This window comes from Vidua macroura, chromosome 3 (assembly GCF_024509145.1).
Source record: "Vidua macroura isolate BioBank_ID:100142 chromosome 3, ASM2450914v1, whole genome shotgun sequence".
NCBI classification, from domain to species: domain Eukaryota; kingdom Metazoa; phylum Chordata; class Aves; order Passeriformes; family Viduidae; genus Vidua; species Vidua macroura.
The window spans coordinates 105,725,380-105,750,875 of record NC_071573.1 but is presented as its reverse complement, the minus strand read 5'-3'; the positions used below and the strand labels follow the sequence as shown (position 1 = coordinate 105,750,875).

At 39.6% G+C, this 25,496-nt stretch overlaps 1 protein-coding gene across 6 annotated transcripts in view; it reads left to right on the top strand.

The window, feature by feature from the left end:
• The window catches only part of LDAH (lipid droplet associated hydrolase), a 114,398-nt gene extending 89,246 nt beyond the window's left edge, over positions 1–25,152 (top strand). For 5 of the 6 annotated variants that reach the window (XM_053974093.1, XM_053974096.1, XM_053974094.1 and 2 more), the window contains 2 exons: positions 9,566–9,648; positions 21,987–25,152. In XM_053974093.1, coding sequence (XP_053830068.1) covers positions 9,566–9,648; positions 21,987–22,178 — 275 coding nt within the window. In that variant the 3' untranslated portion in view covers positions 22,179–25,152. Of the gene's footprint in view, positions 1–9,565; positions 9,649–19,184; positions 19,262–21,986 lie in introns of all 6 variants that reach the window. The other variant, XM_053974098.1, reaches the window with a different exon arrangement.
• The last annotated feature ends 344 nt before the right edge of the window (positions 25,153–25,496 follow it).

Below are 25,496 nucleotides of genomic sequence, written 5' to 3'. Positions count from 1 at the left end.
GAGAGTCAACGGATGAGAAATTGGTTTTGACTATTGTTCTGAAATCTTTAGAAAACAATAATAATAATGCTAAGCATACATTTCTTAAAAATCAGGAAGTTTTCTATTTCACACATGATTTGCTTGGCTACACTGTGGCTGTATCAATGTGTTTGAAGTTTAGCTCAATTGATATAGGTATCCATCTAACAACTGGCTGCTTGAATTGGAGATTAAATAACCCGAGGCATTGAAAAGCTTGATTGATTTCAGTCATTATTGTTTGTGAAAACTAATAATTTAACTGAAGGATATTAAGTCCTTGCTGTGACACTTTGGGTTAAAGAGCTACCAATGATATAAAGCACTCTATTCTTTTCTGGATCCTTGATTTGAGTCCAATCAGGGTTCCTCTATCACAAAACCCCCACAAGTAAATCAAACACATTTTGGCACAGTTTGTCGTCTCTGCTTAGCAAGTGTGTGAGACTGAACTGACACTGATCCTTAATCACCTTTAATCCATGGAGAGGGAATGATCCTACCAGGGCAGGAAAAAGGTCACTGGCAGGATCATGGGGAGAAGCTAAGTTGGCAGTAAATTTCATAAGCCTGACCTGGGAATAAATGAGGAGCTTCCATTTTTCAAGGTAATCTGTGTATATAAAAGACATGCTTATGAAAAATTACAGCATTTTAAGAAGGTTAAAAACACAATAAACATGGTATTTGTCTGTTTAAACTTTGAATCATTTTAAGCTCTTAGGCCTAATTATTTATGATGGTTAATTAACACTAGCTTTTTTTTTGTTATTAAATTTTGGTGATCTGGTTACTAATTACAAGGGGTATCAGTAGCTTGAGATAGAATAGAACATAATAAAAACACTTTGGGGTTCTACAGCTGTCACGAGGTACCTTGGCCAGTTTCTGTAGGTTTGCAACCGCATTTTTGTGTTTGTTTTGTTAGAAATAAATCCATATGAAGGAATATTTACAAAGGCCATGATACTGGAAAAATTCATGTTATAAGCTTCACTTTCTGTGCTTTAGATTATCCCACTGACTCAGGCTGACTCATCATGCATCAGTCCAGTATATGCAAAAGTACAGATTTGAAGGAATGGGATTATGCCATGAAAATTAAGAACAAAGCCCACTCAAATTTGCTTTAGATTGTCAAACCAGATCAACGTAATGAATAAGCAAAAAGATGTTTACAGGAAAAGCTAAAGAGCTTCTATATTTCTTTTCCTAGAAATCCTTGACTGGTTCAAAGCCAAATTGTTAGGAGCCTGTTTCCTAGATAGAGCTGAGAGTGCAGGGATGCAGGGACACTGGACTTTTGCCTTCCATGCAAAGGATAAGAAAAAAATAATTGTTGTTTCTTTCTTCCAAACTCTTTTCAGGAGAGAGCTGCAGTTTATGTATCCTCAGCAGGTAGAGAGATAGCTTCATAAGTCACATCCCTGTGAGACAGGATTTAGGATTTAACTCCAGCCTTGATACTGCAAACCATCCTTGCCCAGTAAAGAGCTTTCAAGCCACTGTGTGTGTTGTGACTGGAATTGTGGAGCACTCACACTCATGTCCGTGAGAACGCCCTCCTCATTTCAGGGTCTGAACATCCAGGTTACCAAAAGAGCTGATGCAAGTGGTGTTCATCTCATCCCATCATAGCTGTGTTGTGGTTATTTAGACACTGAATGTTCTCATGGTTTATCACTGGTGAAGTCCCTCCTTCAGTCCCTCCTTGCTTTTGGGAGGAAGCTCTACAAGTGCACAACTTCTCATAAAGCTCAGGCAACCACTGTGTACACCTTCATTATATGGCAGGATCAGCTTATTTCAGTTGAACCAAATACCAGTTAGGGACTGGTGGAAGACACACAAATTTCAAGCTACAGGACAGTTCTCATCCTTCAAATATTTAACACTGTCACTTCAAACATTCCTGCTAAAATCAGAGGCAGCACATCCTATGCAGAATGTATGGGTGCAGTATTAGGTCCTCCAAGCCTTTGGTGTTGGCTTCAGTAAGCCAGTTCAGAGAAAGATTCTAAGTTCAACCAGCACAGTTTCCTCACAGAGGCGTGTTTTGACTTTGGGTACTTTCAGACTAACCTTTGGCTCTGTTTTTGAGGTTTTCTTCATCAGTTAGCTGTGAAGATTTTGTTACTTATCACTGTAGAAAGTAACGTTCAAGGTAGTGGTGAGCAATTCTAAGGGAACATTATGAATTTAGCTCTGTAAATTTCATTATTGATAAAGAAATACATTTTTCAAGGACTAATTTATAGACATTTTTACACAATGTTTTTCACTTGCAAGTATTTTTAAGACAGTCTACAAAACACATTTCATTGTCATAGCAGCCTGAAACGTGTTTTTAAAATGAGAAAACTGAGACATAGAGATTTTTTTAATTTGCACAGGGTCTTGGAGGATTTCAGTGATAATTCAGAAAAATTCTAGGCCTCTTGACCTTTCGTCCCACAGTCTTACCTTTCACTTTTAATGATTTTTCAGAATATTTATTTCTGTCTTCTTTTACCTTTACTGAACCCTGGATATTTCTCTCTTCAGTGACAGTGTTGGATGCCAAACAGATTGAAGCTACACACTCACCCTAGCCCAGCATGGACACTGGGGTCACAGCTCCAGCAGAGCTTCCACACAGCCCATTAAGTGCATTTCCTACGTTTGCATTTTGAGCCATAGTGCTGCAGGTTGCTGAATGTGCTTTATTTTTGTGCAGTGTCTGGTTCTGCAGGTTTGGGTGCAACAGCTTCACACAGGAAGTTCAGCATGTGGGCTCTACATTGCATTTTATATTCTAGTTGAAATCATGACAATAAAACCCAAGAAATATTTTTTCCAGGACTCTCGGTAATGATTCTGAGATTCTAGAGATTTCCTGCTAAAGCAAGCATTGTCACAGGTTGGAAATCTTTCCAGAGACTGTAACACCATGTAGCAAACACTGGGCGGGTGATCCCGCAGGACATCCTTCCTCTCCAAACCTGGTGAAAGATTTCAGATGCCATTCATTTTTTAAGTGTCAGCATCTGGTTGTGCCCAGTTCACAACCTGATTTTCAGAGCTGCTGAAAAGCTCTAAGTAACAGTCCTTGAGAGCCTTTTGAGATGGCTTTCTAATTGCACACAAAAGAAGTTCTGAGTTATTTCCTTAGAAAAAGCCGCTTGGTATTCATGAAATAAGGAAACAGAACAAGTTTTTTTGAAAAGGAAAGAACTAAATATTCAAAACATGCCAAGGTTAGCAGAGTATAGTATTAGGAAATAGCAGAGAGATTTCTCCCTGAACTTGTGACTTAGCCACTGAGAAAAATAGCTTTTTTGAAGAAGCCCAGATTGACATTCCGTAGCAGCAAGAGAGGTTACTGTTCCTGGTTTATAATAGTATATCTTTAAATATAGCTTTCCCCAGATATTAAACATCTTACAGTAATGTGGATTAGAGGGAAACAGTGAATTTAGGATATTTTGACCATAATAAAAATATTTACAGTGTCTCCCATTATGTTCTAACAAAGTTTGGGGAATATGATATACCTGAAGCATCTACTAGACAAATGTATGACTGCCTGGAAAATGGGATTCAGGAAGATCTTTGAAACTGGAAAGATATATCTAGTAGGATTTTGCAACAGTTTTATCTTCATTCCTTTAGTGTTCAGTAGCTTTTAGGGATGTGACCAGCGGAATACAGTGTGTGTGTTTGCTAAGGTTACAGAAAGCACCATGCTAGAATATGCTGCAGATGTGCTGGAGAGGGACAGAATCAAAATGACCTTCATAAGCTAAGACAAGACTGGGGGGCAAGGAGAGGAGAATGCTGTCATTCATTAGAGAGCCAAGTTGTTCTGTGTAAATTTCTTACAAGGATGGTAAATTAGTGGTTAAGGAATAGTTCCACAAGAAAATATCATGGGACTGTTGTGGGTCACAAGTTCATTCATGTGGGTTAACATGTTGTAAAATGAGGCATAATTCTCATACATATGAAGAGGTACAAGGGCTGAAAGAGCTGCAGCTCTGCTGTTGAAGAGAGAGACACACTGGCATAAGCTGAAATTCTGCGTCAGTAAAATTCAAGAGAAAGATGAGCCACTGGTCATATCCATAGGAAACCAGAAAAGAGTAGTAGCAGATGTAGAGAATGGTACCTAAAAGGTGAGGTTGATATAAGTATGAGGTATCTGGCCTTTGTAGAGATTTGCCCTAAAATTAATTTTATTTACTGTGTTTACAATTCGAGAAGCTCAGGGCAACACACTTAAAGTGAATGTGTCAAATATGCGTGCAGATCAGTTTCCTGTGGCAGCAAGGTTCATAATTAATTGCATTTAACATTAAAAAGTATTTCCTTTTATTGTTTTGTATTTAAATATTTTGTGCTCTAAGAGAGGGAAAACCAGTGTGTCATGAAGTATCACAAGCATGATGGCAACAGATCTTTAATTGTACTTTTTTGATTGTTTTCCCCACCATTCTCAGTTTTGCAGTGTCCCTCAGGGGTTGTGACTGTCAGCATACAGAATAAATGGTTCTTCAGGTATGGTCACATGGTGTGATCTGTAGTGGTACTGCAGAATTCTGCATCATCCTCCTACTACTATTTAAGAAACTTGGTATATGGTCTGATTGGACTTTTGAGTTAATGCAGATAATGAACACCAGTCATCTGGGGGATCTCTGGATTCCAGTTATGTTCTTTGCATTGATTGTAAGCTAGTAATGGAAAAAATACTCTTTTTTCTGCATGTATCTTGATTTCTTTAATTTGAACTTCATTAGTGCATTGATTTTTTTCTCTCTTCTCATCGAATCTGTCTCATTCTCACCGCCTGTTCCTCACAACTGACAAACATCGTGTCCTGTGTAAATGCTGTCAGTAAAGTACTTTACCAGATCATTAAGAAATCAGGTACCCATTTATTTTAATATCGACCTGGACTAGAATCTTTGGCCAGGATTCATTCCACCTCAATTTAGTAATTTAATTCAGATTAAGGTCTAAAGATTTTATCATTGAAAATAGAGTCATCTTGAGAAGTGATTTAATCCATAGAAGAAATTATTGTTAGGATTATCTAAGCCTTTTTTTTTTATTTGCTTCCAAACTCCTTATCATATTACAGCCTTTAATTTTATAGATGTTTAATTCCAGCCAAAGTTTGTTGTGTCGTATGTGAAAGAGTTTTTTAAAGACCTGTAATTTTTGTCAACTGGTTGTGCATACTGAAGAATTTAAAGATCAGTAAAATCCTATTTTCCTTTGTAAAATCAGTAGCAATTAGATAGTATTTTCTACTCCCAAAGCCATAGGACAGGGTGATTCTTGTGTAGCAAGATTGTTATTAACTCAGCAATTCTCTATTTAGAGTTCTTTCAAACCCTGAATATATCTTCTAGCTCTGATGTATTCTTTGTTCTCTCTCCACTGTTGCTACTTCTTGATATCTCACTACTCAAAGAGAAATTGTTATCACCAGAAAAAGAATATAGAGAGCAAAAACCTCCTGAATGTATTGAACAAGAAAGTTGGATGCCATAAAGGAAAGTAATTTATCTTCCAAACAGCATCATTATCTTTTTTAGCTGCTCCCTTAGCCTATACAAATTCTGTTGTAAGCATGTTTTTTCTGATATACCTAAGGAATATTTTATTGTTTATTTTTAAATCCCTTAATGTTTGTTCTTGGAAACCTACTTCTGCTCTTTGCAATTTCCTCTTACTTAACGCCTGCTGAAGTTTAAGTTCCTGTTTATTGGTTTCCCTAGGATCATGTTTCCAAAATTTGAAGGATTCCTGTTTGGTTGAAATAGACTCTTGAACCTTGCTGTTCATCCGGTTTAGCTTAATCCTGCCTTCCTGGTTCCCTTTCTTGCACAGTGCCCAAACCTTCAGAGACATTTCCTTTTGAAGTACTGCCCTTACTGCCTTTGCTGTCTTACAGTTTTACTTTTAGTATCTCTGTGATTAATCTCAGTTTACTACATGTGTGAATTCCACTTCAATTCTTATTATTTACTGAAAAAAACACACAAGCCACCCAGAAGTATGAGCAGAGAGCACCGAGAACAGGAGGTAGGACAGAGGAACCAGGAAGATGGGAGAAGGGACAGTACTTATTGTTCCCACTGTATGACTGAACTGGGGGTGGAGAGCTGCCTGCAGCATGCCAGTAGTGTTGAATCTGTCAGGTTCTGCACTGAGGGCCACTGGTATTTGTCATCCCTGGCCTCCATCCACTGCAGGTACTGCAAGGTAATGCAGAAGCTCTGTGCATGTGTGCTGTCCACTGTGGCCTGCTAACAAGAACTGCATTCTGGGCTGGAAAGTAGAAGTCTTGACATACTGAGATCCTCATATAGGGCGTTTGGTACAAGTCCTGTTGCCACAGATATCCTGCCAAATCCATGCTCTTACACTTAGTGCTTTGAGAAATCCTCTAAATCCAGTGAGCCACCTTGGTCACCTGAATCACCAGCACTTAAAGTAGCATGGGCTGCTTTCCACATCCTGACTTGATACAGAGCAGGGCTTTTGGCAAACAGCTTCAGTTATAGGTAATAGTTCTGAGCACTAAAGTCATAGAGTTATCACATTAGAAACAGAACTCAATCAGAAATTAATTACATACTTATGGAATTCCTCATTATGGACTTACAGAATGGTTTGGATTGGAAAGGACCTTAAAGATCATCCAGTTCTAACTCTCCTGCCATGGGTAGGGACACCTTTCACTAGACTTGATTGTTCAAAGCCCCATCCAACCTGGCCTTGAACACTTCCACAGATGGGGCATCCACAGCTTCTGAAGCAACCTGTGCCAGTGCTTCACCACACTCACAGTAAAGAATTTCTTCCTAATATGCAATCTAAACATGCTGTCTTTGAGCTTAAGGCCATTCCCCCTTATCCTGTTAGTCCATGCCCTTGTGAGAATTCCTTCTCTGTCTCTGTTGCAGCCCCTTTGGATACTGGAAAGTGCTATAAATCTTCTCCAAATCCTTCTCTCATCCAGGCTGGACAGCCCCAACTCTCTCAGCCTGTCTTCACAGGAGAGGTGCTCCAGCCCTGTGGTCAATTTACTGACCCTGCTCTGGACTTGTTCCAGTTTTCTTTCCTATCTCTTATTTAAGTTTTTCCTAGATGATTTTTGAAGATGCATTTGAAGATGTGCATCTTTCTAAAAACAAGGTTTGTCATTCATCAGTTTGAAGCTGAATTGAGAAGACAACCAATGTCAGGATATGAACTCAACAATGCTGTAGATGCACTGATTTTGCCAGCTGCACCACAGGATTGGATGACTGGGTTGCTAGACATGAAACAGCAGACCACTTTTCCAAGCAGAGTAGGATGGGACCAGCAAATTTGTTGGATTGTCTATGACAACCCTTTCATCTTGTCAAGGAAAGGAAGAACTTGCATGAGCTGCATTCAATGTTTGATTGAAGAAGGCAGAGCTCTGCGGGCCTATAACTGAATTGCATCTGCTTTGACTGGCTCAGAAGTAGATGTTACTTTCTAGGATTTTTTTTTATTCATTTGAGAGCACTGGCTTTGTCTATTAACATTTGATCTCCAGTGGCATCACTCATCTCTTAAGTGGCATTCTGTTTCCTTAGAGCACTGGTGGAATTCAGCCAACTCCATGTTTTGGTCACCACCAAAGACCTATGTGATTGCCATTTCCTTCCCCATCTCACAGTATGAGAATGTTTTACTCCTGTCTCAAAGCAACATCAGATCCAACACTGTCATTAACTACTTGTGCACAAAACTTCATTGGTTCAGATTTTTAAAATTATCAGAATCTTTCCATTTTCTCCTGTTTTTCAGGAGAAGATTTAGTATCTTAGAATACTTTCAGTTACTCTGAGACCTAGAAATTGAAATGCTTTTGGATAACTTAGCCACATTGGTTTTACAAGCTGGTGAGAAAGTAGAATATTGTCATTTATGCCCACATATAGGTTATGAATATCTCTGTGATCAGAGGTCAGGAGAGGCTTGGCCATTTTATTAGCCCAGTAAGCTAACTGGCCCAAATAAAGAGATAAAAGAAGTGCTAATTCATTGGCTGGCTTCACATTTCTTCAGTATAGTGTGATGATGACAGAAATGGCTAGCCCTTATTAAAACACCCTTTGAAGATCCTCTCATATTCTGGAAACATAATGCATGGAGCAGCTCCTGATTCTGCAGTTGAATACAATGTTTTTTCTAGCAGCAGAATTTATAATCTACAGTGCTTGTTCAAAGCCAGGTTTTGGACTGTACGTTGAGATTCTGTAGGTTTTGTTGTACGAGAAGTCAGGCTAGGTGGACATTGTGATCCTTCTGTGTCAGAATGTTTAAATTGGTGAATATTTAGGCATCCAGAAAAACCAGCCCACTTTTCAAGACTCAACTCAAGACTTCATAAAATTAATTAAGTGTCCAAATGTTAGACTAATCATTTATGTCTCTGGAACAGTATCTTCCAGATCAACTCAAAATAAATTGCACTAAGCTATTTTTAATACTTTACTTTCCAGAGAGCTAAGGCCTAGACATTTGGTGTCCAGTCCTAACTGGACAGGTACCATCAATTTTACACAGGACAACTACATATTTGTAGTTGCCATTGTTTTTATTATTTTTTGTGTTGAATGTTTGAATAACTTGCATAATGAGATGTCAATAATTGAATAATCTACTGTTTAATAATGCCTTGTAATTTATGTTTTGTATTTAAAGCCCAGTCTTGAAAACCCTTCATAGGGGATTTTCATACTGACCTTTACCTTTCTAAAAGTATGTAGTGCAAGCTTGTTGTAGATGCTGGCGAACCCAATGGGAAGAATGATGATGTCTGACTTAGTTGAGAAGGCTGAATGTTTTCTTTATTATAATTATGCTATAATACATTAATATACTATATAAAAGTATAAAAACTACATGCTACTTCCTCTAACTACCATATCTAACTACTCACAACTCATGACCCTGTTCGCCAGAGTCCAGACACGGGTGGATCTGATTGGCCATCAGGCCCAAACAATCCACCATGATCCAACCAAGTGATCACTCTAGGTAAACAATTCTCCAAACAATTCCACAAGAGAAAAACAAGGAGCAGAAATAGAAATTGTTTTCTCTTTCATTTCTCTCTGTATACCTTTATGAAAAATCCTGAGAGAGAGAGAAATGTGCTTGCCACACAAGCTAGTCATTAGAGTTCTTTCTCTAGTCAGGAGAGAGAAAGTCCTCACCATGGACTGATCTAGAAGTCTGTAGGATAGATAGATAAGAGTTACAATTGAAAAATCCTTTCCTTTTCCATTCATTATGGAATTAATTAATAGGAGGTGAGTTAATTCAGTCTGTATGCCTTTTTAATCATTTGGTTAAGTGAGACAAACTGCTCTGTCAATGGCATTCTTTTCCATGGGATTGTCAAGACAATGACTGCTCTAGTTGCTCTCCTTTTTTGCAGAGTTGTGTCTGTATTGTTCTTTTTAACAGTTTTGCTATGTATTTACATTATTGCTTGTTTCTTTTTCTGCAGCCAACATCTTGTACATGGCAAGCCAAGAAATGATGAAGGTGGTGGAGAGAGACAGTACAACCATAAAGCAAAATTTAAAGAAGGTAACTATTTAATCCCCAGTTTTCAAAGGGAGCCCACACGTACGAGAAGATGTTACACCTAGTTACATTTGTGCAAAACAAGAATTTCAGCAGGCTTGATTCTGCTTTTTTGTGAGTGTCATTACATTAAAGGGGTCACTGATTCTTAAAATGTGTTGATCCACACCTTTGTAGATGTACCATTCATCACTATCAGACGAACCATCTGGTTTGCTTACCTTGCTGGAGGATAAGCAGTCTCTGTTCTGGCTGGGCATGAGGTGTGGTTCCCAGTGGGGCCTGTAGTTACCTGGGTTCTGATCACACACGTGGGGTGTCAAATATTATCATGGAATTCTGCAGGCTCAATCTTCCATAGCTTTAAAATGGAACAGAGAGGAGTCAGCAAAATTATGGCTCCACCATTTTGCCCATTGGATTGTAACATAAGAGAAGTTCCTCAGAAGCTGGAGCTACTGCTCTACAGGTAAATTAATTCATTTCAGGGACCTTTCTCATACTGAGCATTCTTGTCTGTATGGATTTATTGTTGAAAGAGATTCTGTAAAGTTCTTATCTGGACTAATTGCATTTTCCCAGTCACAGTTCAAGGGTTGGCACAGGCCAGGAACTGTTCTAATTGGAGTTCTGATGTGGTCACCCTGTGGTCACCAGAGGTTTTGGAGGCTGAGATAATTTAATAGTGTGACCATGGTCAGATAATTCCAGATGGCTTATGAGCCAGAAAACTGTGACATTTAATAAACTTCTATTGAGATAGCCTCTGTGTAAGTAGTTAATCAGGGTAACATGCTACTGTGTTCCTTTCCCTCTCTACATTTTTCTGTATCATCCCTGTCCTTTTGCTGGAAGAATGATTCTAACACTTTGCACTGGAATAAATTTTCCTCAGAGAATGGAGTTTTCTAGGACAGAGGTCCTAGATTTCTGTAAAATTACTCTGTGCCTTTTAAATAGAAATGGTATAAAGTTCATTTCATAAAACAATCTTTCTTTTTGTGGCTGAAAATAGACTTAATTTTTAGTTAGCCCATTTGCCTTCTCTGCACTTTGAAAGTTCATATTTTAAAGGAGTTGAAGTAGCACACATTAACAGGGATCCCTGCACTGTACCTGGCATGTCTGGGCGTTCTCATTTTTGTTGCAGAGCACTCAAAGTTCTGCACTTTCTGGGGAATCTCAGTGAAGAGTCTGAAGGGCTCATCTTGCAGACTGCAAATACTCCCATTGTCTTAAAAAAAACTTTCCATGGGTTGATCCAAAGCCCAGTGAATTCAAGGAAAATGGTTGATTTTACTGACTGAATCACTCCTCTGAGTGTCACAGAGCTGGAGGATCTGCCTGTTCCCTGAACCATGAGCCAAGGCTGACCCCACACAGGCAGTGCCCTCTCCAAGCAGGATGCAGTCCCACAGCACCTGAGCAGAGCACAGGAGCAGGGTCTATTGACTGTCCCAGACAAGGCAGATCAATGTTACAGGTCCAGCATCCATCCAGAGAATCCAGTGAGGAGCAAAAGAGGACAGGGGCAGAGACAGGAGTGGAGACAAGGCTAAACATGGGCCCAAAGTCTGTCCAGGAGGGATTGCCAAAGACATGGTGGAAGGGAAGCTGCAAGGTGGGAGCCATCCAGGTGTCAAGCTGTGTGTAGTGTGTATCTGATGTTGGTCTGGGACACAGGGCCAGGGCTGAAGTCACTCCACAGTGTCACTTGGGAGGCTGAGACTTACGAAGGACAGAGCTGGAGACCCTGGAGCCCTGTGCAGAAGTGTGGGCTGGGGGCCAGGTGAGGCTGGTGAGGGCTGTCAGTGCCCTGAAGGGTGGGACAGCAGGTCCCTATGTTGGCCAGGGTACAAAGTGAAGACTGCAGGAGCAGGGCTCCAGGTGCTTGTGGAAATGTTAATCACAAGCACAGGTGCTTGAAGTTAAGCAGAAATGCTTTGTTGGATGGGACAGTGGTGGTGACAATCAGCTGCTGCTCCAGTGACTTCAGGTGGTCTATCAGATGCTTCACATTACAAATTATGTGATTTGATATCACATTAAAAAAATATGATTTCTTGTACTGAATGAAGGCCCATAGCTAACAGTAAGAGTTTGCAGGTGTCCTAGTCTGTTCCATCTGTGCTTTTGTTGACTCTGTCAATCTAAGCATGGCCTTGGCAGGCAGCAGCTGTTTTAAACCTGTGTTAACTTTGTTTTGTTGATTCTTCTGTGTCCTCATACATGTGTGGCAAACACACTCAAGAAAACAAAAAGCTGAAGCAAGCTTGTAAGAGTTAGCAAACTGAAGAAAAAGCAGGTTTAAAAGTGAAGCTAAATGCTTCTCTTTTTTCATCTTCTAGTAATTTCTGGGAATGTAAGAATTAAGGGAAAAAATTTCAGTTGGCATCATGTTAAATGTGAAGAGTATTGACAATAAAAATGGGCTTAACTTATAAAGGTTGGAAGTTTATAAAAACAGGAACTATAGTCCAAGTTGCTATAGAACTGGCAAGCTGTTCCTTTAAAAAATTTATACTGTTTAGTAGTCGCTGTGATCATATGGTAAAAGCCAATCTTAACACCTGATTTTGCCAGCTGCTGCAGAATAGAAAAGTTATTTCTGGATCTTATTTGCATTCTGTGATCTGAAAGAAGAGACACAAAATTATTCCAATCTTTCCATGTCCAGGTTTAGCTATAATTAATACTAGCTAGGGACCAGGAGAAATTTTATCACCAGACTGCAGATTCTTAGTCTAACAAAGTTAATTGCTTGGATTTATGTTGAAAGAATGGGAGCTGGAATATTGTTTGGATAATTAAGTGAGGTTTTTCACTTAAACTCTTTTCAAGTCAGGACTTGTGCACATTAAATAGCAGTGGAACTGTATGAGGAGGATGGAGACCTATCTTCTAAGAAAGTAATATGATAGAGCCTTTGAAATATTGTGTAAAACTATTTGTCCTGATCAAGCAGTACATGGACATACAGGAATTTGAGCTTCATATTGCAGTGACATGGAGGGTTGTGATAAACCAGAAAATCCAAACAAATAAGTTAAGGGATACTGATAAAAGATTTCCTCAGCTTTGGAGGTTAATTATTAGCTGCTCATGTCTAAGCTGAGCTACCTATGTTCTTTCGCTGTAATAACACCAACTCCCTTTCCTAACAGAAGCTGGAGGTAAAGATACTACTGAACTAGAGAAGGTTTATTCCTGCACAAGAGGAAGTGGCTGTAATTCCATGTTCTGAAAAGATGGATCAGCACAGACCATCATGAAGCTTTTACAGAATAAAAAAAAAAAAAAATTAAAAGGCAGAGGAAAATGGATGTATTGGGCATTCCTGGAATGGACAATGATATTTCCTTCTAGAGATTCTCTACAGCACTTAGCTTTTTAAGTTTGCAGCATGCCCTGTTCATTGTTCTCTTTTTAGACTTATTGAGTCTTTTTCTCAGCATATAAACCTGTTATAATAAATATAACCTTATATAAATCAAGAAGATAATTGCATGAAAGGGTAAAACTAGGTGCTTACAGAGGAAATTCTCTTAAAATAATCACCCCTCAGATTTTGTATTTATTGAGAGGTATATCTGGTTCATTAGTCCACGTGTAATACACAATAGTCCTATTTTGAATTGTAGGATCTGCTCCAAAGCCCTTTTAAATCCATTGAAGAGCTTCCACAGGCTTCAGGAATTCCTGAATCTGTGAACTTTTTTAGTGGTTCATAATTTTTTAAAATCATAAACCATCTCCTCCCAACTGCAAATCAGGATTCTTTTGGCTGGCATGTTAAACCAAAAACATTTATATGTTCCTTGAGTTTTTTGCCAATGGTCTGGTGTAGCAGTTGCATTGATTGAATAAGGAAAAAGACAGGAAACATCTGAATTAGAGATACAAAGATGAAAAAAACCCAACCTGTTGTCTGAGAAGAAAGTTATAAACTGGAAATTTATTGACCTATTAATCTATTTTCACTCAAACTGTGGAAGTTTATATTGTAGGTGGCTTATGGACCTTATGGATGGTTAAGTGGGGAAGAAATACAATTTAGAAATAATTGAATTAATGAAGTCTGTGTTTACTACTTTGTGCTTATTGCAATGGTATATCTAGAATTTAAAGCAGTGCAAATTTATATCACACTAATGATACCATAGATAATGTGTTCTCCAAAAGTATCAACTAAACCATGACATGCAGAGATTTAGAATAAAGGCTGAAGAATGAAGTATTTCCTCTCCACAGAGAAGTGCTACACTTTTCTTTTGCAAGATTGTCCTGCTAGAGAATTGTTTTAAAACTAATCAATCAAGCACTATTTTGACCCCTGAGGCAACTGTTTTGATGTTGCCTAGTCTTTTTGTTTGAGTCTCTGTAGACATCCATGGGGGTTAGTAGTTATTCACAGTGACAGGAGTATGATCTGAAGATACACGCTTAAAAGAATGTTACAAATACTTCTCCTGCCCACAGCCTGAGTGAGGTGCTTGCCTACATTTGTGAAAAACCTTCCAAAAACTCTTTCTGAATAGGTGTAAAGTGTTCTCTCTAGCCAAGGACACCTCTTTTTTTGGCTGGTCTCACATCCTTGTTGGCTTGCACTCCCTGGAGGTGCAGAGTTGAAGCCAGGGAGGTTGCACATCTGCTTGGGGATTTTGGTGTCATTTAACCACAAGAACAAAATTTTCTTTGAGGTGCCCAGAATGCCTAATCAGGAATCAGCAGTCTCTCTTCTTGGTGAAAAGGATCCCACTGAGCATTTTAAAAAGTCAGTGTACCACAGTATGCTTACCTGTGATGTCTCATTTACTCTGTAACTGAGCGCCTGTTACCATCATTTGTGCTGTGTGGTATTCTAGTAAAGAAGTGATTATAAGAATTTCCAAAATTTTTGGGGTGAGTATAAGGTGTATGCTACACACAGTGAGCAAAGACAGCAGTATTTCCCCAGCCTTCTGAAGAACATTTAAAAGTTACCACCAACCCCTTACTACCCCTTTATTTCTTAGCTTCTACTGTGCATACCACTGGGGAGCATTGCCTTTTACAGCCAGATGCTGATCCTGCTGTTGCAAGAGAGATTTGACTGATTTACCTTATATAAAGTCCCACTGAATGTAGACAGTGTCAGGTTGATACTCAGAGGGAAAATCTGTTTGCAGTAAATACAGTTGGAAGAATCTGTCCCAGCAGTAGTATTGCTTAAATAGTGTTTTCAAGTCTGTTTGTTTTTATTTATACAGACTTGACTTCTGAAATATTCATGTTCCTGACACATCTAAATATATACCCTCAAAATGCTTTTAAGTCTTTAAAAGTAAGATAGATAATATAAATAAGTTAATCACCCTGATTGGTTGATAAATCCTGTGCATTCTTTTTGAAAGCACAGTATTACTTTGCATTGAGTTTGACCATCATTATCTGTGAGAAAGTGGCAATAAAAGTGGTCTCTCTTGATCTCATGGGTCTTTGTGCAGAGCAGCCAGTAGTGTTGATAATAAACTGCAGCAGAGTTAGAGAAGCCCTTTTGCCTTTGTTGATTTACCAAGTCTCAACATTGATAAAGGCATGAAAACTGTGTGAGAATACTTGAATACTTGACACTGGGGAGAGCACTCACACACCTGGAATCACATGCAAAGTAGCCACTACATCAGGCCCTATCTAAGGGATTGCATCCTAATTTTTCTAATAGTAAAATGTTTCTTCACCTCCTTTCCAGACCAGGGAAGCTGGTTTTGTTTTTTTTAATGCTGGTTTAACAACACTGGCCACCATTATGTTAAATAAACTCACCACAAACATTTGAACTACCCATTACACCTTTGCTGCAAGTCCTACAGGTCAATATTTATAAAGAGAATCGCAGACCCCAGATTGTCAACTGCCTTTTCTCAAAACAGTCCAACTGAAAACATTTGGTTTCACACTGCCTTTGGAAAGCTGAGAAAACCCAGTTCTGGTAAAACAAGCTGAGAAGCAAGTTCCCCAGGACCATCAAACTGGCTGATCTCAGCCATGGCAGGATCATGAGGGAAAGAGATGGTATCTCAGAGAACCATATCCCAAAGCATTTAGGGCTTCCTAAGGCAATGCCAGCTCTTTGAATTCCCAGAAGCCAAAGTACAGCTGAAGCAAATTTTTAAAAATTATGTCCCAAACCAATCTGTTCCCATGTCATTTATCCTATTCTTTTGGCAGGATAAGGTGGAGACACTTTCATAATTCCAGAGAAGCTAAGTCATTTTCTATAAACTTTGGTTGAAACTAAAATTAATTCTGGGATGCGTGTGGGAGTAATATTGATAAAATGTGAATGTATCAGAGACAAGGATTTCAACAAGGACACTGGTGCAGTCCTGCTATTGCATGTGTGCCACTCCTTTATATCCACAGAGATCAGTCCTTCACTCCTGGCCATCAGCTGGAGTGGAGCCTGCTCATGTCATAAGATTCTAAAGTTGTTATAACATGTACCAACATCCAGAGAGATATAACAAATTCAATTAATATATTTAACTTTTTTGATTTATTTTTCAGTGCTGGTCTATGACAATTACAGAAGAGGCAGAAAATAAATCTTTCTGTAATTTGTACTTCTGTGAACTGTCATACATACTATAACGAGTGCCAATGGAGTCAACTGCAGGAAATCTTTATTATTTTCTTAGAAACTCTTTAAAATGTAAACATCCTGTTGATACAAATCTCAGATTCTTCTGATGTTTACTTAGCAGCTGCCATCATTGTGCAGTGTCAGAGTACACATACCATATTACAGGGTATGAGGCTGACAGAACCCTATTCGGACTTGTGTTTTATTTTACAGAAGCTAAGGTTGAAAATACTTCTGAGCCATTTAATGGTAGATCATCATCTAAGAATACTGCTGTTATTTTAAAGCTATTTGGAGTTTAGAAATTGCATAACTATTTCAAATGCAGCATTGAAATGGCTGGCAAAGACAGTCCACCTCCCCTTCATTGTGCCTTCAACAGCAGATCCTGATGGAGGACATGTTTTAGTCACTCATAGCAAGCAGGATATTGCATGAGGAATCATAAAGTCTTTGTCATGTCCAGTGGTAGCTGCCATTTCTCTTCTGAGTCAGGAATACCTGGAAGTCTCACCATTCAATATTGCAAAAGAATAAAAGATAATCCTCTCACCCTCATGGCAGAAAAGTTGAAAAATGCAAATATTGGAAAGTTTAAGCCCACAGCAAAAACAGAAAGAACTTCCTATTTATTGTTTTGGAAATCTGTTTATTTTTAAGCTAGTCTAATTATTTTGGGGGCCTGACTCATCATTTCTGAATGCTTAGATTGGCAGCAGCTTTCCATTGCTGTTGCAGTGTTTGTGCTGACTCAGGATGTCTTTACAGCCATCCACCATCCACAGGAAAATACGCACTTTATAGATCCATGCAGGCCATGCAGTGCATGCCAGTGTTCCCTACATTAATGGAGATCCCATGTGCCTCTGGTTACACATGGTTTGTTAATTATTCCTGCCTGCCTGCTGCAATAGCAAAGCTCCTGATGTTAAAATTAAGATGGGAAGATGGATTCTGAAAACTTTTATTTAAATATATCTAAAACTATGTTGTTTAAATGTATTAGGAAAGAGGGTGGCATTTTAAAGTCTGTATATTTCATGTCTGTGTGTGACACAGGCAAAGAGCAGATACATTTTGTCATTCAAAAGGAGATCCTCTGTCTCATAAATGGCAGTCAAGTAGCTGTCAGGATTCCTAGGTCCTGTACCAACATCTAGATCACTGAAAACTTGATTGCAGTCTTAGTCTTTCTCACAATCCAGTAATAAGGAAGCATTTTGAAAACAATTCTGCAATTATAAAACACTTCTGTTAAAGTTTTGGATGTGCAGGCATGGGCACATGGACAGAGTGCACACACCAACACCTGCACATGAAATAAGCAGGCAAAATAAGTGCAGCATCAAATCAAGTTCCCCAAACCATCTGTTTAAAAACTGTTCTTAGTTGATTATAACAGACCCAAACCTTACTTAGTTGCATGTATGACACAAGTGTCTGTCCTACCTTGACTGGTTTTATTTCAATCCAAAGGATTCTACAATGTCTACAAATAAAGCTCGGGGAAAATGCACTGTTTTCTCATGGTAGCAATTCCTAGCTTGGAGAGGGAAGCTTCTCATTCCTGTGTAGAGGAGACATGCTCTGAGCCAGTAGAGGTAACTAGTGAGGGGGCAGTAACAGAGAGGAGGAGGAGGAGGCAGGAAGAGCCAAAGGCTTTATTTGTTTGGCCAAAGGAAGGCTTCTGGTGCCATATGAGGTGGTGGCTTGGAACTACCCAAGCAAGGCCATCTTTCATGAATGTGTGATGGAAATTGAGATGCCTGGTAAACACCACAGTACAGTGACCTGTATATAGATGTCTTTATGCTGAACTGAACCCAATCCTGCTGACAGGAACAACTGCTACTCTGAGAGATGCTTGGGGAACAGCTCTGGGAGCAAAGGCTCTAGAAAAAACAACTGGGGTTGGAGTTGGGACTCAAAAGGAGATGGAGGACCCAGGAGACTAAAATTTGGACTTTGCAGGGCAAGAAGGGGGGACTAGAACAAGAAGCAGAAGTAGTAGGAATTAGAAATAATGAGATATGGAGAATAAAACTGAAATAAAGAACCGAAGGGGGTGTAGGGCAGTCTTGAGACCAGAAAGGGTCTCAAGAAGTCATACCTGTAAAGAGTGAGCAAATGACTGGACAGCAAGACCAGTAGCTGGTAAAAGTTCTGCCCTTTTCTGCTTGGAATGGAACCTAAATTTCTGAAATCTTATTGTTCCTGTTCTCAGCAGATGCCATTTACTATGTTTGCCTTAAGAACAGAAGCAGAACAACAGAAGGGAATTTTTAGAGATGGAGAGTAAGTGGTGAGGACCTGGTGTTCCCAATGGAGGTACCTGAGAGGGTTATTATTTTGGCCAACAGTTGACTAAATGTCCATTGGTGACTGGAGTTTTTTAAGTGTGATCCTGAAGAGCATCTTTGCTGTAGTTTCAGTTGGAAGGACTCCATGTGGTCCAAAGTATGGTAACCAAAGTATGGTAAATATGGACAAAGTGGACATTTGCTCCAAAAACACACCATAGATTTTCAAACTAAATCATTAATTTCTGTGCTGGACGCCTCCAATGTGACACCAGCAGGAAGGTGTCCCATGCTCCTCTGGCCAGAAGCTGACAGTGCTGCTTCTTTCAATTACACCATGACCTTAAGGAACAGAGGCCTAAAGCAGCAAATCTAGAGGTGTTGACAATGTTGGCAGTACTTGTAGGTGCCACATGTGAAATACCTGAGGTTTGGTTTACCTCCTCGAAGCCCAGCAGACTGTATACACAGGTTCTGCTAAAACCAGTTGCATTACCAAACATTTCACGGTTGGGGAGCACTGACCTCAATTCTGACACTTTTTGTGTAAGTATTCAGCGCTGATCTTTCATTAAAACATACCTTTTTCTTTTTCTTCTTTCATTAACCAAAAGAGCTGTGTAATGGAGGAGACAGCAGGATATACAACCTCATCTGTGGCAGAAGGGGTAAAATGCCTATTGAAATGAAAGTGAGTAAGTTGATTGTAAAGGCACCTAAACGTAGAAGAGAATAGGCTCTTGGTGAAATCATCAATATTTTTCATAGATAGTCACTGTTTGTTCTCATTTTTCTGAATATCTCATTTAAAACCTTGAAATGTGTATTACAGACAGATAAACAGTGTTTCAGAACACCTGCATAAGCAGTCCAGTAGTGCTATCCTTTGAGTACAGTCAATAGTGTGTAATGCTGCACACACTGGAAAACCAGCTCAAGGTGTTTCACTCTACACTACATGTTTTCATATTAATAAATGTAGTTTGACATTAATTTCTGTGCTCCCCACCTGCGAAATGAAGATAAAAATTGCCACTAAGGTGTTGCAAAACTAAATTAATAAATGTGAGCATGTGAATCCTGTAGTAGTGCATGCCAGAGGAATGTAGAGCATAAAGAAAATAAATCTTGTCTGTAAACCATGAAATATGTAGTAAATAAATCCTCAGACCGCACACAGAATTTGAAATGAAAAATACTATCAAATAGCAGCTCATCAGCTGAATGTCAACTTGTCAGTGGATTGAGTGAATCAAGGATCCTTTGGATCATGCAGTGAAAGATTAAACTGTAATGCAGATATACCAGGGGCAAGCTAAGAATGCACATAAATCTTCTATTTAGGCATTTTCAAATCTGCGAGTTCTCAAGTTTACAACCCTACCTGGAGAACAGCCCATTTCACAGACCATGCAGAATAAGCCAAGTATTTTATCCACCTTTGTAAGTGTAATTGGCTTTTCATCTTTTTCTAAATAATCATGTGATGAGTCTCTGTGACTTGCCCTTCAAAAAATCTAACCATTTCAACGACTACTCCATTAAATTGGAGCTTCTCCATTGTTTTTTTCCCCTCAGTTTCATAATCTTTATTTCTGTATCTGTTGGTAATAGAGCCCAGGGTTAAACATAATTTGGTCAGATGTTTTGCTTCCAAAAGGCCTGAATGCATCTGGACATTTTACATTGGGTTTTCTGGAGAACTTCTGGTAGTGTGATATCTTGTGATTGATGAATTGAAGGCAAGAGCAAAAGAAATTTTCTGCTAGAGCTACACACCTTGTTTTCAGCAAGTAGTGAGTGACAAAGGAAACCAATAATGTTTGTTAACATGGGATGGTTTATGTTCTATGTTTTGAACATAAATAGAAGTATAACTGGGGTTGGTGTCTGTGCAACTGAGATACTATATTTTGGATATAGCCAATAGTCAGTAATGTACAAGATTTGGGCAAACTTCAGCAAGAGAAAAGTGAGTTAGACAAAACCTTGTAATAGTTTGTGAAATGCAGTCTGGGCTCTTAGCCTACCTCTACCCCAGTGGGTCTATTTATTTATATTCCACATGGCTACAAAAATGATGGAATTGAAGATATTTGTGATGAAAGGAAAACTTCTTGTCCCCTAATTTATGTTAGCATTGCTCAATTATTCACTGAAGTACAGAAATGAAATATGAAACAAATGTGAATAATGGAATTGGGCCAAGCTGTGTGTGATGTGTTGAGCAATCAGCATCCTTCTGGTACCTGCATTCAAACATTTTAGTATGAAGAGTGCTCCCCATTAATCTTGTTCTTGTACAGTCTGAAATCCATAGGTTTTTACTCTCTCCCAGAAAACTACTTTCCCCTGATATACTTTACAGAAATTGAAAAGCACAGCTATAGCATGCAAAGTCGAGATGAAAATGAGGAGAAACGATGACTTGGGGAAACATACATTCACTGTTTCTAACAGAGAGAAAAGACTCTTCCCTGAAGATGGTATTTTCCTGGAATTTACAACTTTTGTGTTCAGGTGGGCTCTAGGGCAGGTGGCACCTGCTTCATGTATGTCATTGGCCAAGGTTATTTGGGCAAGATCAAAACAAAATGGACTTTTATAGAATTTTAGTTCCAAGTTACAACCCAGAAGAAAATTGTTTGTTGGTCTCTGGGAGGTGCCTGCACTCCACACAGGCAGCACTTCACAAGGATAAGATAGAGAGTTGGGACAGTTCAGCCTGGAGAAGGGAAGGTTCCAGGAGACCTTAGAGCACCATCCAGTACCTAAAGGGGGCCTGTAAGAAAAATGGGACAAAATTTTTAGCAAGGCCTGTTGCAGTAGGACAAGGGGCAGTAGTTTTAAACTGAAAGAGGATCAGTTCAGACTAGCTATCAGGAGGAAGTGTTTTCACAACAAGGGTGGTGAGACACTGGCACAGGTTGCCCAGAGAGATCATGGAGATGCCCCAGCCCTGAAAATATTTAAGGTCAGGTTGGATGGGGATTTGAGCAACCTAATATAGGTGATGTGCCTGGTCATGCTTTTTTAAAATAGCTGGAAAGCTAACACAGGAAACTGCTAACAGCTATGGAAAACACAGAGGCTGGGCTGCTTGGGGGTGGACTCCATGGACAACTTGATGTTTTGAGCCATAATAAGAAATTTACTAAGTCAGCCAGACTTTCATCAGCAGATTTCTGTTTTCAGAGTTAAACCTGTATTGTGTTCCACAGTTTTGCAGGTGAGGAAACCGAGTTGCAGGGCATTTAATTGGAGACCTGCAGACCTGGAAACAACCAAGAAGTACCAATCTGCTATTCCTCACAGTGTATCTCAGGATTTGATGTACTACTTATTTCCAAACAATTGTATTGGTTGCTCCATCAGTAACTGTGCACACTGATTATTTGATATGCTTTTCTTTCTAGCTGATTTTTTACTATGGAACTGGAGACAGCTGGTGTCCACAGCACTACTACGATGAGATCAAAATGGATTTTCCAGACGGGGACATTCGGCTCTGTGAGAAGGGGCTCCGCCACGCCTTCGTGCTTGATGCCAGCAAGGAGATGGCTGCCATGATCACAGACTGGCTACAGGATGATCTGACCAAATTATAAACACTAATTCAGTGATCAACAAGAAAATGATGTAATTATTTTGTGAACGTGTAATATTTTTTTTTGTGAGAGAGTCTGTCTTATTTTTTTTATGTTTACTATAGATTATAGCTTGTTTTCTATTGAGATGTCTTAGAGAAAGTTAAAGAGAGACTGGCTGGTCCAAAGTACAGTTTTATTGTCTCAGTGCTTATGTAGTTTCATCCCAAGTCTTCAGGACTCTGGAAGACTTGGCAAAGGGTGGCATATTTATTGCCTGCTGGCGCTCTAGACAATGCTGATACAACTGTACCTGAGCTACTACCACCCCAGTCTCTGCTGGAGAAGTGTCAGGATGTGGGTGGGTCCTGGCAATGGGTCCTGCTATGCTGTGAAAGGCCTGGCCCTCTCCTCATGTCTCACCACTCTGTGTAAGCCAGGTGCATGGCAGCCAGAGCAGCCCAAGGCCCTGGGCAGCCCTGACGTTGTCTCCTCTGGGTCAGAGGGGGCCGGTGGTCAAGCTGAGTTTGGGATGAGTTCAGGGAAGATGTGTAGATCAGGTGTGCAGTTTCTCCAAGTCTCACCATGGGTTTGGGGCACTGCCAGGACTCCATGGGGTATTAAAAATGCTGTAAGGTATCTGTGGCTGCTCAGCAAGGGAATACATAAGGATCTCTTGCCTGGAACATGGCCAAGTGTTTCATTTTTCAATTGACTGTAGAGAAGGGAAAGTACACTGGTCAAAAATGTCAGTATTTAAAAGTTAAAATGGATTGCAGAATCCATGTATAACAACTTCTAGGTGGCCTAGCTCTCCTGATGAAGTCCATGAGAACAGTGCTTGCTCAGCAACTTTAAAGAATTGAACCACTTTTGATGCATGTCTAAATTTCAGTTTTTTGCTCTAAGGACTGAAGTATGAAATTTTCTGCCAAGCCACAAATTAGGTACATTCACCATCAGAAAACATCTGTTACTGTGCCATGGCTGCACCCATAACATGGCATGAACATTACTTTTGAGAACCAGACCCTTGCATGGTGCTGACAAGTTCCCTGTTCTTCACATTTGGTGAACCCTTTCCTTTACAGATGGAAAAAAAAAAAAAAAAGAAAAAAATAAAAAAGCTTCCTACCAGTTGTGATAACAAAAGAAGTTGCAGGGAATAGCTAGAAATTAAAATATTGCAAGTAAGGGGAACAGAGCCAAGTGTAATCAAGACAAGCTTTATAGCCATGAACCTGTGAAATAGTCTCCCTGTGGAGTTCATAAAGACATTTATAAATAAGCTAAACATTACAGAGTAGTCAGGGGAGGTCCTGCCCTTGCAAAAAGATGAATTTAGATGATGCACTGAGTATCTAACTTACTTGATTAATTACCAGTTTTGATACATGTGAGAATGGTATTGGAGAATGTTCTCTGTGATGCAGAAAGATCAATTAATTGCTTTGTTTCCTTACACAATTATACACACACCTTCCACTGCTCTCTAAACCCCCCTTGAACCTTTCACTAATATTTAGAGCAACTTGTAACAGAGTTCAGTTCCTGGATATTTTGGACTAGTTTTCAAACCTGCAGACTGACACTGGATTTAAGTGACCTTCTCTGTATCAGAAACTGGTTTAGCTTTTGAGACTAGCCAGTGGATTTTCCAATTACACTGCCACGTAATGAAAAGATACTGATGAGTGGGGCAGGAATGTTGGGAACACAGTTTCAGCAGCGTGGGGAAGAACCCGACCTGTTCAAAGTGAGGAGACTGTGCCCAAGCAACTGATTCTGCTTATTGGAGAGACACGGGACTTTCTGTCTTTCTACAGGTCCATATTCAGTCACAATCAAACCAATCCTTGTGCTCACTGTAGAAATCCATAGTTGTATGTGTGTGATAGCCGCAGATGTTGGCATCATCCCAGTTGGATGGCCTTGTGTCAGATGCTCCCTGCATCTGTTGGCTGAGGTGCTCCCTGGGGCAGAGCCGGGGAGGACGTGCACATACGTGGAGATGCATTAATGTACACCTATATGTACATGTGCACCTGTTTGTATGTCAGCAGCATAAAAACCACAGTTCCCTTGGTTGTTTTGGTTTGCACATTGATCTGCTTGAACAAAACATTTGTTCTTCGAAGTATGTGGAGTCAGGGAACGGACAAAGACTCAGTTTGTGGGAGTTCAGCTGTTGTAGTGGATCTCCTGAGACCAGACAGAATCTTGCATTAACCAAAGATGACAAGCAACTACTACAGCCTGGAAACTGAAGCACCTAAGAGAAGCAGTTGTTTACAGTGCATTATGCGTATACTTTGTATGAGGAGTTAATTTAGCAATACTGGTACTTGACTTGTGTATGCCTTTTATACAAAAATTAATCCATTATACTAAACCCTAACTGCATTAAGACCTAAACTGAAATTAGGTCTGGTCAGTGACGACCAGATCTACTGCAGAAGAATGCCTTACAATTTTCTTAAAAGAATTTTCTCTAGTATTATTAAAACCATATTGATTCAATTGCTACCTTTCTCCTAGAAGCTGTTACTGTAAGGCTAAGATCTGAAAAGTTGCTACTCTATTCATTGCTAAAACACACGGGCCTAGTTTCCACAGCTGTATTTCCTGAGAGGAGCAGATCCCACACAGTGAGAATCCAGCTCCTCGGAAGTCCGTGGTGTTCATTGTCACCCCAGGCAAAAAGCGTCAAAAGTGCTCGTGGTCCAAATGTGCCAATTTACCATGAAAACACAGTGTGGTTCTGCCTATTTTAGACTATTTAAGAATTCTTGGAAAACGTATCACAAATATATTGACTGTAAGCTGTAGCACCTACTCACTGTCATTCACATCTGTGCTTGATTCTCACCACACGAGTAACCCTGCTAGTGCAGTGACTTTGATTCATGTGCAAGTGTTTTGCTAAATCGATACCTTTTAATAAAAGTACACAACTCCAATAACAAAAATAAATTTATGGTAAAATGTAACTTGATTCTTTGTTTTGGTAACTTGTTTAGTCCCAGTTCAGCTCCTTTATTACTTCATGCATACAAAATCTACAAGAATACTTTCCAGACCCCAAATTTCACATGCAGTGCAGACATCTGCCAAGTGCACAGAAAATCCGTGGGTGGTAGGCACCTGACTCGCTTAAGCATTTTTATCCAGAGCCTCTCCAAAATAATCAATCAGTTTCCCCTTGCTGCCTCCAGCTCCATGTTTGCTGCTCTGAATGAGCTATAGAGTGTGTGGATCAGTGAGGCTTGTCCCTTCAGGAAGCTGGATGAGTGCTTGCCCAGGGTTTATGGGGAAGAATTTGGAGCTGGACTCCAAGTT